Below are 15,808 nucleotides of genomic sequence, written 5' to 3' on the forward strand. Positions count from 1 at the left end.
ATGCCCTGTTTTCAGTCTGCAGTGACTTTTTTCTCAGCAGTTGGATCTTTTTGGCTTTAGTATTGGTCTTAAGTCTCAGCTTCATCATAGGTTGGTCAACAGGCCATGCTGACAAGCACTTGCTCTCGATTTTTTTAGTCGTTACTATGAAGGAGTATTTTGCTCTACCAACCTAATGGAGCTTCATGAGCTTGTTGGACTTAACTGTAATGAACTTGATGTAGTTGCTCAAGCCAGTGATGAGACTGTTGTACACCATTCTGTCTTTTGATATAGAGTCACTCACCATCTGCTTTTGTATGGTGAAGTGTATGCCTGGTCAGGATCTTCCTGATCTTGTTGTCTACCCTGTCAATCTCAGATATCTTCCAGTACTGAGAACTGCTGTTGATGGATGAAATCTTGCTCTTCAAGTTGAACTCACACTGACAGACCAGTCATAGTCATTGATAGTGTTTCTCTCTTATCTTCCCTTTCATCTTAGTGTACTGAATGCCACTGGTTTTGTTATCTCTCAAATGCTTATAGCCGTCTTTCTGGTCCAGGCTCTTGTTGTCCAGCTGGATGTTTCAGGTGTTGATAAGTTTGAAGACGGCAGTGGCAAACCTATCCAAGGCAAACTCCCTTCTGCTGTCATAAGTAAATGCTTTGATGGTTATCAAGTCTTATTCAAGCTGATATTCATCTCTGGTGAACAGCTTGAGATTGTCATTATTAAACAGATGATTGAAACATTATTACTTATTGTTAATATTTTTTTTCATTACTATTCAAAATATGTTGTTCTCACCAATGCAGATTCTTGTTAACAATGTAAGCTGTTCAGATTCCCACAGGCAGTCATGGAACCCCAAACAGGCTTGGCTGGCAAAGAGCTGGGGCCTAAAGGTCGAAAGGTCTTTATGAAAATTAAACTAACTGAGACTTGGAAGCTGAACTCAGATACTTTGGTAAAAGTTTTAGGGCCTCTGGGCAATATGCAGTTACTGGGGTCTTTTATGGGCCTAGGAAACTCTGAGCACTCTGAACCACTCAGTGCGTTTCCCTTTTTATAATGGCATAAAGTAATTTCTTAATTCACCTCTTCCCTTTTGTGTGCTCCACTATCTAATTGTCTGGTGTTTGCACGTCTTGGTCATTTAAGGGAAAAGCACAAAATCTTACAAGCACTCAGAATTAATAGTCTGATTATATTGTTTTATATTATTTTTGACTCCTAGTGATGTTTGGTCTTAATGATTTATGACCTGCATGTGGTCTTCCAAATTCCAGGGTGCACATCTTCTTTAAGTTTCTTCCTTTTCTTCAGATGCTGGTTCATAGTTTTAATTTTGTTTTCATGGCTGCTGACTGTCATAAGACAGGGGGTTTGGGGAGGTTACAACTTATATAATAATCCAAGAATAACACAAACCACAACAATAATGATAACGATAATGATACTGATAATCCTCAAACTGGTGTAAGCAAAGAAGACACAGACATGGCAAAATAAAATTAAACAATTAAAACAGCAACAGGAATGCTGCTCTTGAATGTGTTGCTAAAGGCTGCTTTAATTCAATTTGTAATCACCTTCCAAATGGACTTACATTAAATCTTGTGTTAAAACAACCACCATCTATGATATTTGCTCTTGGCATAATAAAAAGTACTCCATTGTCCATATCTTACTGGAAGAAACTCTCTGAAGTTATACATTAATTGAATATTAAATATTCCATAATTTGCATACATGAGGATATAATAATTATAAAATATGGGTAAATGTTTAAAGATAATCATTGTACATGTATGTCATTGCATGTTGTGATTATATTGTTTTCCAATTTGTTTATTTTTTTAAATTGAAATGTATACATTTATGAAATTGCCTTGCTATTCATTCAACATTATCATAAGATACATAAGATACTTACAGATTAATTAGACACCTATACAAGTTGACTATTATTTAAAGGGTAATTTAATTATCTCCAACAAATGTGTGTTTTGCCTTAGAGAAATTTTAAATACAAAAAATCTACTATAAAAATCTACTGTATAATAAATATCTAAAGTATAAACATTTGGGCATGAGCATCAGTAGGCCTTGCACCCAAGGAACCAAGTTATCCAAACTATTCTATAACATTTCAGTAATTATGTTCCACTCTGATGATGATCTTTCTGTTCATAAAATAGGTCACTACAATAGCAACTGACAGGAAGAATTCATAATTAATGGCAGAATTACGGTATTTGAGGGTTCCTCTAGAGTGACTCTTTCTCTTGTACGATTTGGCTCAAAAACTAATAAGCACATTGCTGTATCTGACAGAATTAAGTTTTGAGTTTAGTATTTTTTCATCCAGCCATTTTAGCTCTAGACTGTCCTCAAGAAACTGTGACACACAAACATACACACACAGTCAGACAGACACACACCCATCATCAAGATATCAATGTTTTCGGTATCAGAGGACCTTAAAATGTTGAGATCCTTCTAAAGCCTCACATTGAAATTTTTGACGAATCTAAAGCTTTCACTCCTCTCCCATAGACAATAGATTATGGTGGGGGGAAGGCACAAAGCAATAAAACACTAAGGTCTGTGTGTCTGTGTCTAGCTTATCTAAGCAATGTGATTGGTCAGTTTGGCTTTGTTGTGATTGGTCAGTTTGGCTTTGATGAATCCAAAGAGGAGGTGCAAGTGTAAAACACATGAGGAGGAGAAATGGAATAGGAGGTATGCTGACCATCAAAGGTGGAAAGAATAAAAGCAGACAGGTGGCCAGCATGGTGCCTCAAACATAATGACAGAGTATGAGAAGCAGACTTTATGGGAATACACTTGAGAGAACGACCGCTGGTCAAGAGAGGTTCAGACACATGTGGACACCGAGGAACAGTGCTGAAAGTGTGCTTAGACCAAGAGATAGTAAATATTTTTAAATAATTTCTATCACCTGTATTTGACACTTAGTGTGGCTACTAAATAAATAAAGATGGCTAGTACAACCCAATTGCTACATGTTTTCTAAAATGTCACCACTCAAGAGTATATTTACTGCCAGTATATCAACAAAAAGACTATCATGGGCCAACTTCCACAACTGCACAAAACCAATGACATTCAGAAAAATCTATTGAATGTAAATTTTACAATGAAAATTGTATTTAATGTAAAGTATTACATGTAGGAAGTAAAAGTGTTAGGTTTGAATAAAAAATAAGAGGTCTGAAAATCAAACGTACAACTTATGAGAAGGATTTAGGAGTCATAGTGGACTTGTCACTGTCAACTGCCTGACAGTGTTCAGAAGCCATTAAGGAGTCTAAGAGAATGTGAGGTTATATAGCGCCTTGATGTGTGGAGAACAAGGCTAAGGAGGTTCTGCTCAAACTTTATAACACACTGGTGAGGCCTCATCTGCAGTACTGTGTGCAGTTTTGGTCTCCAGGCTACAAAAAGGACACAGCAGCACTAGAAAAGGTCCAGAGAAGAGCAACCAGGCTGATCACAAGGGCTATAGGAGTTAAATTATGAGGAAAGATTAAAAGAGCTGAGCCTTTACAATTTAAGCAAAATGAGATCAATAGGAGACATGATTGTAGTTTTTAAAATTAAGAAAGGAATCAGCACATTGGAGCAAGAGTGTTACTTTAAAATGAGTTCATCAAGAACACGAGGACACGGTTGGAAACTTGTTAAGGGTAAATTTTGCACAAACATTGGGAAGTTTTTCTTCACATAGAGAACCACAGACACATAGAATAAGTGACCAAGTAGTGTGGTAGACAGTAGGACTTTAGGCACTTTCAAAACTCGACTTGATGCTGTTTTGGAAGAAATATGTGGATAGGACTGGAAATCTTTATTGGGCTGAATGGCCTGTTTTAATCTAGAGTGTTCTGATGTTAAAATAAAAAAAAAATGAATTTATTAAAAGTTTTTAACTTTCTTTCCAAGTGTACAAAAGTGTGAGGATTCTTTTGACCACAATGCAAGAATAGTGGCTGATATTTATATAAATATGGGATAGTCACATAGATTAAACTTGTTTATAAGTTAAATCAATTTAATTCAGCTGTTTATTTCAACAGGATTTAATTGTGTTAAAGTGCCATTCAAGAGAATTTTCCCAAGGTAATTGAAAAACATTTCGTAATATGAAGAAACATGATTTTATTTCAGTTATACTACCTTAAATTAGATAAATAAAGTGAACAACCCCGTTTGTTCATTTTTTTCTATGTAGTGTTAAGGCCAATAGTGTGAATGTGATTAGACAGGACCGCTTTTATTACAAACACTGTATAATGATCGATGACATTATTAATAACATCAGTGCTAATATCGCTACATGCTATTCCAAATAACCTGACAATGAAGTGCATAAACATTTATTTATTTATTTTTCAGGAAAGCAGTTATTAGGCAAGTCAAACGATTTTTAATTAATTCGTTCATTCAGTTTCAGGAACTAAATGATCCTTTGTCGATCCCTGGGGAGTTTCAGCCTGTTCTGGCAATAAACTACTGCAAATCAAAAAATCCTCTGTGAATGCACAATGGTGCCGTCACGTCACAGGCTTAACGAAATTGGGTACTTGGGTACTAAACATACAAATTGAAGAGGGGAGGTTGCATAAGGTTTCCCCCTACCCATTGTAGTGTTGGGCTCCTTCGGGAAGTTTCACCGCCGTTCGTTTAGTACACCAGTACCCGAAATAGTGTTTCAGGGTGCTCATCATGGAGCTCATCATCACAGGGTGATTTCCAAAGTAATCCAGAGCTTAGTGCCCTTTAGTCAACCGGACGTGCTAACCAGTCCTCGGGGCTCTCTCAAGCTACTCACACACAACGGCAGGTCTCGGAGACGCTTTTAGATTTTGCTCCAGTTCCAGTGTGCGTTGTGGTTTCCAAAATGCGCTTTAAGATTCTCGAGAACGCCGCGTCTTTTAACTGTAAATGGAACTTTTTTGATTACTTGCGCTTTCATAATGTGTAGATAACACAAATAAAACCGAAGGTGTAGCGTTTGGGAGGGGGGGGGGGGGGGGGGGGGGGGAGGGGGGGGCAAAGAGCGTGTATCGCAATGGTACAGTGAATCGGCTCGATTTCAGTACACTATCTCCTTGTGTGCATCCTACCACTTTAAAAATTACTCATATTTCATTTGGAAACTCCGATCATCCCCTCCGCACCACCCACACCCGTCCGCAGCCGTCGTCCGTTCCATCCTACCCTTGCATGTATAGATTACCACAAATGTAAGGTTCTTCAGCTGTGCACCAGCATTATCTTCCTGATAAGCAAGTGACACAATTACAGAGAAAAGACAAATGAGTGAGACGTCAGAGGAGCTGTGAATAAAATGGGATTCAGACTTCTGGAAATTCTCTGCTCGCCTTTTTATAGCTCCTGCTTATAGGTGGTCTGTTTAACGTCATCTGTAATTGATGACAGGTCCGAGGTTTTTCGATTGGCTGTTTTACCTAAATTGGTTGGGCATGACGTGAAATTTTTGGACTGTCACCTCATCCGCGTTTATTTCGTACTGTGTACTTAATAGTGCTAAACAGATCTCAAGTCCGCAGGACCCTGTGCCTGATAAAACATCGGTACCATCCATCCATCCGTCCATTTTCCAACCCGCTGAATCCGAACACAGTGTCACGGGGGTTTGCTGGAGCCAATCCCAGCCAACACAGGGCGCAAGGCAGGAACCAATCCCGGGAAGGGCGCCAACCCACCACAACATCGGTACCCCCTCTTTAAAACTTTTTCACCTGTCAAAACCAACATACAGACAGTGCGAGTGTGTTATTCAACCAAATGCCAATATTTATAGGACATCAATCACAGTCTAGCAAACAATCAGGCCTTTTTATGTAATATAAACTTATGGTTCTCAAAATGCCAGTGAGATGATTGTTTTGCTTCTTCAGATCTTTTATTTAAAAATGTGAAATTGTCAGCCTTTGAAGATGACTCCCCCCTTGAAAATGTCAGAGGCTACGTTTGAAGCTGATTGGTGGGAGCTGAATGACTGTTCTGTAACAGCAAGTCTGATTAAATTCCAGGAATAACCAAAAACTTACAATACCAGATCCACTGGTTTTCGTGAAGGTTAATTTACGTGACTCTTGTAATAAAATATAAAGTTTACACATTGATTTTGTCACTTGTGAATGGAGTGTGGTTTTAGGCATATTGAAACATGAAATAAATAAACTTTGGAAAAGGACTCGGGGGAAACAAACTCCACTGACAAAAACCAAAAGTAGAACAAGAATTCCTGAACTTAACACAAGATCAGCAAGGAAAGCAAATCACTCCAGCTTAAAGTCAATGGATGTTATTATCGCGTTTCCCAGTGTGGTATCAGGCTACAACCAACCAAAGTGGTAAAGTGGGCATCTGAAATACTAGGGAAGGGCCTAGTTTGATAAAGTTTCCGAACTCTAACATGTAATAGTATAGCTGACAGCATGGGTGGGAGGGGTTGACCTGATATTTGGGAAGGGATGACCCTTAAGTAAATGACCCCCTGGGTTCAGGCCTGACTACATCCATGTGCCACTTAATACTTAACAAAGGAAAGAAGTGCGTACCTGCTGAAATTGATGGAGGGTCAGAACACAAGCATTTTCACTGGGAGCTCTACCGATACTGAAAGGAAGGTGTGTGTTAAACAGATGTGAATTCAACATATTTACGCTATGTACATACTACTATGGTTTCGTTTTTGAATGACTGTTTTCACATGGTTTGTGAAAGTATCTCTGTCCACACTAAAACATCTGGTAATGCATATGACGTAGACGTTTACTAGACATGTGTACACTGATGGAAAAATCCTTGTAGGATGGTAATGCCATGAGATTTATCACAAAACTGTAGAGAGCATTAGATTATTTGCCTTTTATGCAAAACCAATCCCCTTGATTCAGGCTTTCTACTGATGACATTGTTTTGGGAAAGTAGAGAGGACATTGGAAGAATGGAGATGGATTTTGGAGGATAAAGTGTTGAAGAGAATTAGGAAGAAGACAAAATATTTGGGTTTTAATGATGATCAAGGTTCAGAAGTTAACCTGCAAGGAGAGCCATTGAAAAAAATGAATAAATTTAGATATCTAGGATCAGTGGTAGCCCGAGATGGAGAACTAGTTGCAGAATAACCCATACAGTGCAGCGTGGATGGAAAAATTGGAAGAAGGTATCAGGAGTATTGTGTGATTGAAGAGTTAAAGTTAAGGTTCAAGATCGGGTTTATAAGACAACGGTGAGAGCAGCAGTGGTATATGGAGCTGAGACATGGGCAGTAAAGGGAGCGCAGGAGATGAAATTAGATGTGGTAGAAATGAGAATGTTGAGATAGATGTGTGGAGTTACAAAAAAGGACTGAATAAGAACTGAGAAAATCAAAAGTGGGGGAGATATCTACGAAAGGACAGGAAAGTATAGGCTGAAGTGGTCTGGACATGTAATGAGGAGAAACAATGAATATGTGGGCAAAAGAGTGATGGGAATGAAAACAGAGGGGAAGAGAAAGTGAGGGAGGCCAAAGAGCAGGCGGATGGATAAAGTAAAAGAAGATCTGAAGGAAAAGGGCTTGACTGGTGGGTGAGGAGGTGCAGGACTGAGATGTTTGGAAAAGGCTGATTAAGCACATCAGTCCCACAAAGAAGTGGGAAAATATGATGATGATGATGATGAAGAAGAAGAAGAAGAAGAAGAAGGATGAGATGCAGCCTTCAAACTGTACAAAATGTACATTAGACGCATGCAGGTAAGCAGCACAGCAAGTGCCTTGAAAATCAACATCTGCATGGCAAGCAGCTCTTCTGTGTTTGTTCTGTTGGAATATAATTTTTCTTCTGTGAAGAGTAACCAGTCATGGAATGAAAGATTGTAATGAGAAGAGTCCCATAAGCCTGGACAAATCAGAGTGCTATTAAAGTCTGCATTTTCAAAAGTCTATGTTTTCAACCATCTACATTGAAATGCTAAGCGTTCTTTTGAGAAGTATTCAACTCTGGTGAGCGTTTTCAAAAATCTCTGTTTTCAGAGGTAGTGTGAGCAAAAAACAAACACAGAGATTGATGTCAATATTTTTAAATGAAAATTTAGTGCAGTCAATGCTAAACATTTTGAGAATGACAGAAGTGTTGGTTTTCACAAAGTTTGCTGCTTCTGTGTTTTTTAGGTCTTTTTGTCAGATGTTTCTATGGTATACTGAAGTAGAATTACAAGCATTTCATAAGTTTCAAAAGCTTTTATTGACAATTACATTAGGTTTATGCCAAGAGTCAATATTTGTAGTGTCGGCCCTTCTTTTTCAAGACTTCTGCATTCACCCTGGCCTGCTGTCAATCAACTTCAGGGCCAAATCCTGACTGATGGCAGACCATTATTGTAATGATTAATGCTTGGAGTTTGTCAGAATTTTGGGGTTTTTGTTTGCCCACCCACCTCTTGAGGATTGCCCACAAGTTCTCAATGGGATTAAGATCTGGGGATTTTACTGGTCATGGACCCAAAATTTCAATATTTTGTTCCACGAGCCACTTAGTTATCACTTTTGCCTTATGGCATGGTGCTCCATCATGCTGGAAAAGGCATTGCTTGTTACCAAACTGTTTTTGGATGGTTGGGAGAAGTTGCTCTCAGAGGATGTTTTCGTACCATTCTTTACTCATGGCTCAGGATCAGGGCACCACCAGCGCAGAGCTTGCTCAGGAATGGCAGCAGGCCGTTCAAATTACGTTTGCTCATGTTTCTTGCTTCCATCACATCACAATGAAGAACTCGCTGTTCACTTGCTGCTTGATATATCCCACATCTTGACAGTTGCCATTGTAAGGAGATAAGCAGTTTTCTTCCCTTCACCTACCTCACCTGTCAGTACATTTCATGTTGTGGCTGATCTGTATGTGCATATGTGGAATGTAATTTTTAACCCACTCCAAAATATTTAAAACGTTTGGTAAAGCAGCACAAAGTATTCAATTCTTCATCCTAGCAGATTGTAGTTGGATAAGACCTCAGCTTTCTTTAATAAGTGAGTACTGTATAGTGTGTATAAGTTTTACCATCCTAATCAAATGAATATTTGTGAATCTAAATTCAAGACTAAACAGCGTCACGCGGACATGTTTGCTGTTTTTAAGCCTCCAGCTTGCGGCTCGCAGAGAAAATATAAACTGCGTGGACGGGGGCCTGATGGACTTATATAGGCGGATGACAAAGGCGAACCCCTTCTCTATTAAGGACATTTATTTTTTCGATAACTTTAACTTTGCTCCATTACCTTTGGATAGAAATTGAACATTCGAAACTTTTTAATTTATCGTACGCCAAACAGTTATAAAGCAGGGTATCGGTTTCTCTGATGCCGATTCTCTTTCTGACCCGAAGTCCTTTTCACTTTGCCACTAGCTTTATGGACGTATACTTTTGTTTTTAAAGCTCTCAATCTCACAGGGCTTTTGCATCTGAAGCTGGCGAAGAGACAAAGTTATTTGTTTATGTACGTGGCTTTGGGAAACTTTTGGACCTGGCTCTGGGAAAATTATGCTGGCTGGAACAGTGCTGTTTTCTGGTCCGATCTCAAAGTAGGGTCTGGCTCACAAACGTCTATTTTTTTAGGGGGCTGACGCAAAATATGTAAATTAGCTTTTTTTTTTTAGCTCACTTTTGCTAAAAGGGAATGATTTTGTGTTTTCAAATGATGTGCAAGTTTACATTTTTTGCAAGACTGAATGTGTTGGCCTGTAGAAGATTTATTTCTTCTTTAAGTTTGGTAAGGGACGACAGGGGTGTATCTTTGCTCCAGGGAGCTGTTACTGAGCCTGTATTTTGACACGTCAAGTTGCCTCATCGCTTTTGTTTTTTGGAAAACTGGCTCGAAAAACTTTCTTCAATTTGCAGCCTGAGCCCGAAGGGTGTTGTTTTAGGGTTGGGGCGGGGCGTGTCTAGCGGGGCCGTGTTTAAGTTTTAGCAGGCAAGCTCTGCGAATGAGTACAGCACCGTACAGTAGTACTGTGTTGGTGACGTCACGGGGCAGTCATCATTCCGGCTAGACCGGGCTGAGTCAACACTGAGCGCTCATTGGCCAGCAGCCCTACACTGTACGCGCCCATCCTCCATCCCCACTCCTGTGCTGACATCCGCACCTTGCAGAAAGTTCCCAGCACTGCCAGGCGCAGTGCAGAAGAGAGTCGGTCTGAGAAGCGTCTTTGTTAGGAGTGCGGCATGCGGTGGCCTGTCTTGCAGTGATCGCAGCGCGGTGAGTTTACAAACCTACCGAGCATCCCGACATGCTTGCACCGAATCGTGCGATAGGAAGATCGGTACGCGGGGCGACTGCGACTATGTGAATGAAGACAGCAAGAATGCGTGCTGCCCTTGACTTCATGCTTACGGTTACGCCCATGTGTTCGGATGGTACCGACACCTGCGCAGCCGAGCTATACTGGCACTGGGCACGTAACTCGGCTTTCGTGTACCTTTATAGACCGTTGCCACAGTACTGTACTTGGAATGTTGTTAACTGATATTTATAAGTAAGAAATGTGAAATATGGGTCTTTGTACTCCGAAAACCCAGAAGTTAGCTGACTTGGTGGCTGTAAGTTGGTTCAGTGTGGCTGTGCTGGTCCTCTCTATTGGTGCTCCTGCCTCGCTGCGCTGCCCTGCAGGACTGAACTCATAGTTTACAAATGCAGGGCTTTTAGTCAGATAAGCAGCAACACTTTATTTATTTATTTATTTAGCTAAATTCCTTCGCAGCTAAAGTCGCTGAAGCGTTAGACTTTAGACACTAGTTGGCTCTCTCTGCATTTTTGGGAGGTATTAATAAGAGGAGTGACATAGAGGAAAGGAGTCAGGTAGAGAACTTTGTTTCTTGGTGCAGAAAGAATCTTCTGTGAACTAACATCAGCAAAGCCAAGGACTTGGTTTTGACTTTTGACACACCAACATAACGGCTGGTCACAGTTCAGAGGGTAAATGTAGAGGTGTTGCACTGTTACAAGCATTTGGAGGTTGGGGGATTCCACATCAGCGACAGGCTGGACTGGTCTCTTAACACAGAGAAACTATACAAGAAAGGGCAGAAAGGATTTTTTTTCTTAGGAGACTGTGTCTCTTTAATGTGGGTAGTGTAACCCTTCACGTATTCTACAACTCTTTCTGTGCTGTAGTGTGCCCGACTGATATCTTAAAGAGACTCCCACCAAATCAACAAGCTATAAAAGGTGTCTAGCTTAATTATGGGACACTCTCTTTTCCTCCAAGAGGTAATAGTTAAAGAGAGATTGAAAACAAACCTATGCCATTATGAACAAAGCTGTACATCCTCTCTGTGACACACTAGCCCTGAGGACTTTTAAATTAATTGCAGTAGAAATGTGTCAAGAAATGCAACTGGGGCTCCTTTGTACCCCCAGCAATAGCCTGCATAATTCCTCACCAGGGCAGTGACTACCAAGTCAGAAGTTTTTTTTTCTTTTTATCTTTTTTTATTTCTAATAGTTGTGGTGTTTATTTATTTATGTATTTATTTATTGAACTTCTCTAAAAATCCACATTTTCCTCAAGAGCCAAATAAAGTTCTATCTGTCTTTTTTTGTAGGTGACTGACCACAGATTCGTTATTCCTGTTGCTCCTCTAAGGGTGATGTCTTGCACTTGCAAAGTTTGCACTCCAGTTTATTTAACAGAAATGACTACACACCGTAAATCACCTGTGAAGAACTTTGAGAACCTCACCTTGGACTCTGGCTATGGAGGCATGGCAGGGTCCTGTCGGTCTTCTGTGCTCTCCTTGTCTCCTTGCAGCCTGGATGCTTCGGCCTCTCAGGGAGAGAGCCTCTGGATGATTCATGGGGAAGAAACACTTCAGACAAATGGGGATGGAAGGAGAGATGGCTGCCAGAAGTGCTTGTCACACGAACCTGAAGGACTTGACGCACACCCCAAACTCCCAACTCTAGAATACATGCCCTGGACAGAGGACGAAATGGTCAGCATAATGCAGAAATGTCAGCCAAGTTCTCCCGTGAAGCGGGGCAGTCTGGTCAGCCTCCTGTCCACTTTCCTGGGCAGGGCCCTGCTTAGACTGACCAAGGAAGCCCAACGGCTGAGTCTTCCTATTGGGAAGTGCACCAAGTATGAAATCCAGAGTGCAGCCAAGCTGGTCCTGTCTTGGACTCTGTCTGAAACGTGTATGGCTGCAAGTGTGCGGGCTCTGTCCCTCTACAACATGAGTGCAGAGGAGCCCTTCACTTTGGGGAAAAGCACCCTCTGCGGCATCACTTTCTCTGTGGGTAGCTTCTTCCGCTGGCTGGTGGACAGCAGGGTGGCTCCCCGGGTACATGAACATGCGGCCATTTACCTGACTGCTACTTTGGAGAGCCTTCTGGAGGAGGTGTATGGACGTTTACTGGCCAGCCAGGAGTCAAATGGGCACCTGGATGACAAGTCTCTAGAGCGGACTCTTAGTAATGATGCAGAACTTTGGGGGCTTTTTCAACCATACCAACATCTCACCTGTGGGAAGAATGCCTATGGTAAGTGGCAAAAAACAGATTTAATATTTGATTTGTGGGCAGCCACACTGTGGAGGGCAGCCTCCGGGTTTTAAATATGAAAGTGGAGAAGGAAGAACAGTGAAGAGCAAAGTTAGAGATTCCAGGATGACAGTTCCAGCCTAGATACAGCCAACAGGACATTCAGTTCTTAGACCAAATAGATTAGGAGCTGGGCAGAATTGAGCTTTTCAAAGGGCTTCATAGATTGAAAGATGCAGGTGCAAAAAGGGAGTGTGTGTGTGTGTGTGTGTGGGGGGGGGGGGGGGTCTGGGGCAGGGGGGTGAGGGGGTGTTCTTTGACCAAATCCTTCTGTTGGCATTTCACACACTTGAGGCCTCACCACAAGACAATTTTTGTTTCTTTTGCTGCCAGCTGCACTAACAATCCCTAAGGTCCCACAGATTGGTCCATACTTAGTGTTTGGCAGGTATAAGCAAGTCAATCTTCCCTGGGGGCATGGCTGGATGCTGACTTGTGATTGGCTGTTTGTACTGCCAATGCTTGTCTAGTCAGTTGTTACTTTGACTTCTTCCCCTGGTCAAAGTCCACAAGGAAGCCATCATTACTTGTGATTTTTAGGCAGACCCTGCAGGCATTTCTTACTAACCTAAGTTTCACACAGTAGGAGTTCCAGTGCCTCCTTCAATTGGCACACTAATTACTGAGAGTCATTTGTAAAGTTTATCAAAGCGAAGCACGCCCTGTGAGTTTTCCTTCATAAGTTCTTGTTGGGTAAAGTCTAAAGTGGCTGATGATCAGCTATAGTGGTCCGGGTTTCTCATTATGGTGCAAAATCGCAAGTTGTGTGAGGTCATAGACATATATGACTTCTCAGTGCCAGGCTGGAAGCACAAAGAGATTCCAGATTAAGTCTGTTGCAAAATCAAAAATGTTTAAAAGAGGAAGTGTATGCCAGCAGACAACAGAGGCTTTTGTGAGCATGACCTTGGGACCTCAGCAGGAAGGTTCAGTGAGGGGACCGGTAGTGGTCACATGCCAACAGTGTGACCCTGGTGGAGATTTAATTAATGATTAAGCCTAGGGAGATTGCAAGGGGTGCGGTATTTCAACTTGCAGCAATAAGACTGGCAAGAGCATTATGCTTTAACCTAAACCTAACCACAAAAGCCACAACACTGTGTGCCCATGTCGACTGCCTTGTCTTATTTTAAAGGTTCAGCTTTTACATCTGATTTCAGAACCATTGGCAGCGGGCACCTCTTACATTCACCCTGCCAATAATGGAAACGGAGCCTGCTGCTCATTTCAGATGTGACCTACAAATCTCCCGCAGTCAACACCTGGCTGTCCTCTTTGTATTCTGATATGTCCACCCCCAAAATTCTAATGATGCACTTCTATAATAGAAGACTTGCATTTAATATTACTCATTTTAAAATCAAGATTTGCTACATGAAGAGGAAAATATTCTGGCAGAACACTCCGAGTACTGTTAAGAGTCAAACTGCTTCCCTGCCCGGGCATGTTATGGGTGAGGCATGCCATCCTGCTGCTGAGCCACATGGTTTCTCTCTCTGTGTGAAAGGTGCTTCATAAGCCCTTAAGCCCCTCTGAGGCCTTGAACAATGGAGGTGCTGTTTTTATTTTTTGTTTAGAAAGCTCTCGCATGGTGCCCTGGGGCCAAGTGGATTGTGCCGAGTTCAGCCATTTGTGCCATCCAGTAAAACTGGACAGTAAGTCTGCATCTGATCATTTCTGATATAATGGCCTGGGACTTGCTTTGCATAAAGAGGATGTCTGTACTCAGTATTTCTCTGAAGGATCTCCATGCTTGTGTCCAGCTTAGCACTGACCCCTATGGGTGATGGGTCTGCTTTGCCATTTGGACTGGTGAGTGGTGACCTCAAATTAGAGAGACAGACTTGAAAAATTCTAATTTGGTACTTTACTCTGCTCTGCCTCTATGTGTAAGTAGATCCTGTGGCACCTTGCAGTGTGATCCTTTAGGAACCAACTGGACAAGTTGTGCTTGTGTCCAATTTAAGTAAGCAGCCATTTCTTTATATGGCACCTTTCTATATTGTAACACCATCCCAAGACACTTGACACGTAATTCAGTGCTTTGTGTGTATCTTTTACCATTGTAGTGCAGGCAAGTTAAATGATTTATTTAGGGTCACACAGTGAGGTCTTGGAGGGGGGAACCAACAACTTCAGTCTGTGCACTCCATTCACAACCTAACTGTTCTGTCTGTTTGTAACTCTTTAGGAGTTTAATCTGCTCTGATTTTGACTTTATGACCTTTGTGACATCTCTACGTTGGTCTTTCACAGTACTTTAAAATTATTGAACTACACAGCCTGGCATATTGTGACTGTGCATAAGTAAGGGCTCAGTGTGCCAATTTGTCATCCTATTTCAGTTCTCTAGCTCTCTAGCTAGGGGTCTAGGCTTGGCATTTAGAACTCTAAAGGTTAAGCTTGTTTGTGTGCCATCACCAACTGGGTCTATGACCCTGCTAAGAATTGTGGGGCTCTAAATATCAGCCATTTAGGCTCTCTAGGGGCACCTTTGTGTAGGCATTAATTACTCCTTTAGCGTACACACTCATGAGGATGCCCATCTTGGCTCAGTTAAAAATCTGGCCAACCTATTTACAATCCCCACTGTGTTCCCAATCTTTTTTTGTGATCTGTGTTGGTCATTGTCCACGTTGTCAACTACTCTGGGTATTTAGTTATAGCATTAAATATAATGTAGCACTCTCAAACCTACTTAATTCAATTCAAAGCAGTGGGCCTGGCATTAAACATAATGCTTTTATTATAAATACCTAAGAGGTTGCTCCAGTTGGCATGTTATTCTTGTTGTTGCATTAACATCCCTGCCTGTTCATTTGTAACCTCTATTAAGGTCTGATCCATTTGTCCACACGGTCAACATCATGTGAGTAGGTTTGTTTGCCATTAAACTTACTACTAAACTTTAAACAGTTTTGAGTGTGTCCAGGTTGGCGTGTTCTTCTTGTGCACAAATAAAAAATCTGGCCCACCCATTTTTAACCACTGTTGAGGACTCAAGCTTCTTCTCTTATCCATGTTGACAATTTTTCTACATTGTCAGCCTCTGGTGGGTATCTAGAGTCTGAAGTAAACTTACTGTATTATTAGGAACACTTGTAAGGGAGCCCAAGTAGGCGTAATAGATAGATAGATAGATAGATAGATAGATAGATAGATAGATAGATAGATAGATAGATAGA

General features: G+C 41.2%; 1 protein-coding gene across 2 annotated transcripts in view; it reads left to right on the forward strand.

Annotated features, from left to right (window-relative positions):
* The first annotated feature begins 10,038 nt into the window (after window positions 1-10,038).
* The window catches only part of LOC114647881 (ankyrin repeat and BTB/POZ domain-containing protein 3-B-like), a 38,038-nt gene continuing 32,268 nt past the window's right edge, over window positions 10,039-15,808 (forward strand). For both annotated transcript variants that reach the window (XM_028796558.2, XM_028796559.2), the window contains exons 1-2: window positions 10,039-10,280; window positions 11,627-12,563. In XM_028796558.2, the coding sequence (XP_028652391.1) occupies window positions 11,672-12,563 (892 nt within the window). In that variant the 5' untranslated portion in view covers window positions 10,039-10,280; window positions 11,627-11,671. The remainder of the gene's footprint in view (window positions 10,281-11,626; window positions 12,564-15,808) is intronic.

The sequence above is a fragment of the Erpetoichthys calabaricus genome, chromosome 3 (genome assembly GCF_900747795.2).
Source record: "Erpetoichthys calabaricus chromosome 3, fErpCal1.3, whole genome shotgun sequence".
NCBI lineage: Eukaryota > Metazoa > Chordata > Cladistia > Polypteriformes > Polypteridae > Erpetoichthys > Erpetoichthys calabaricus.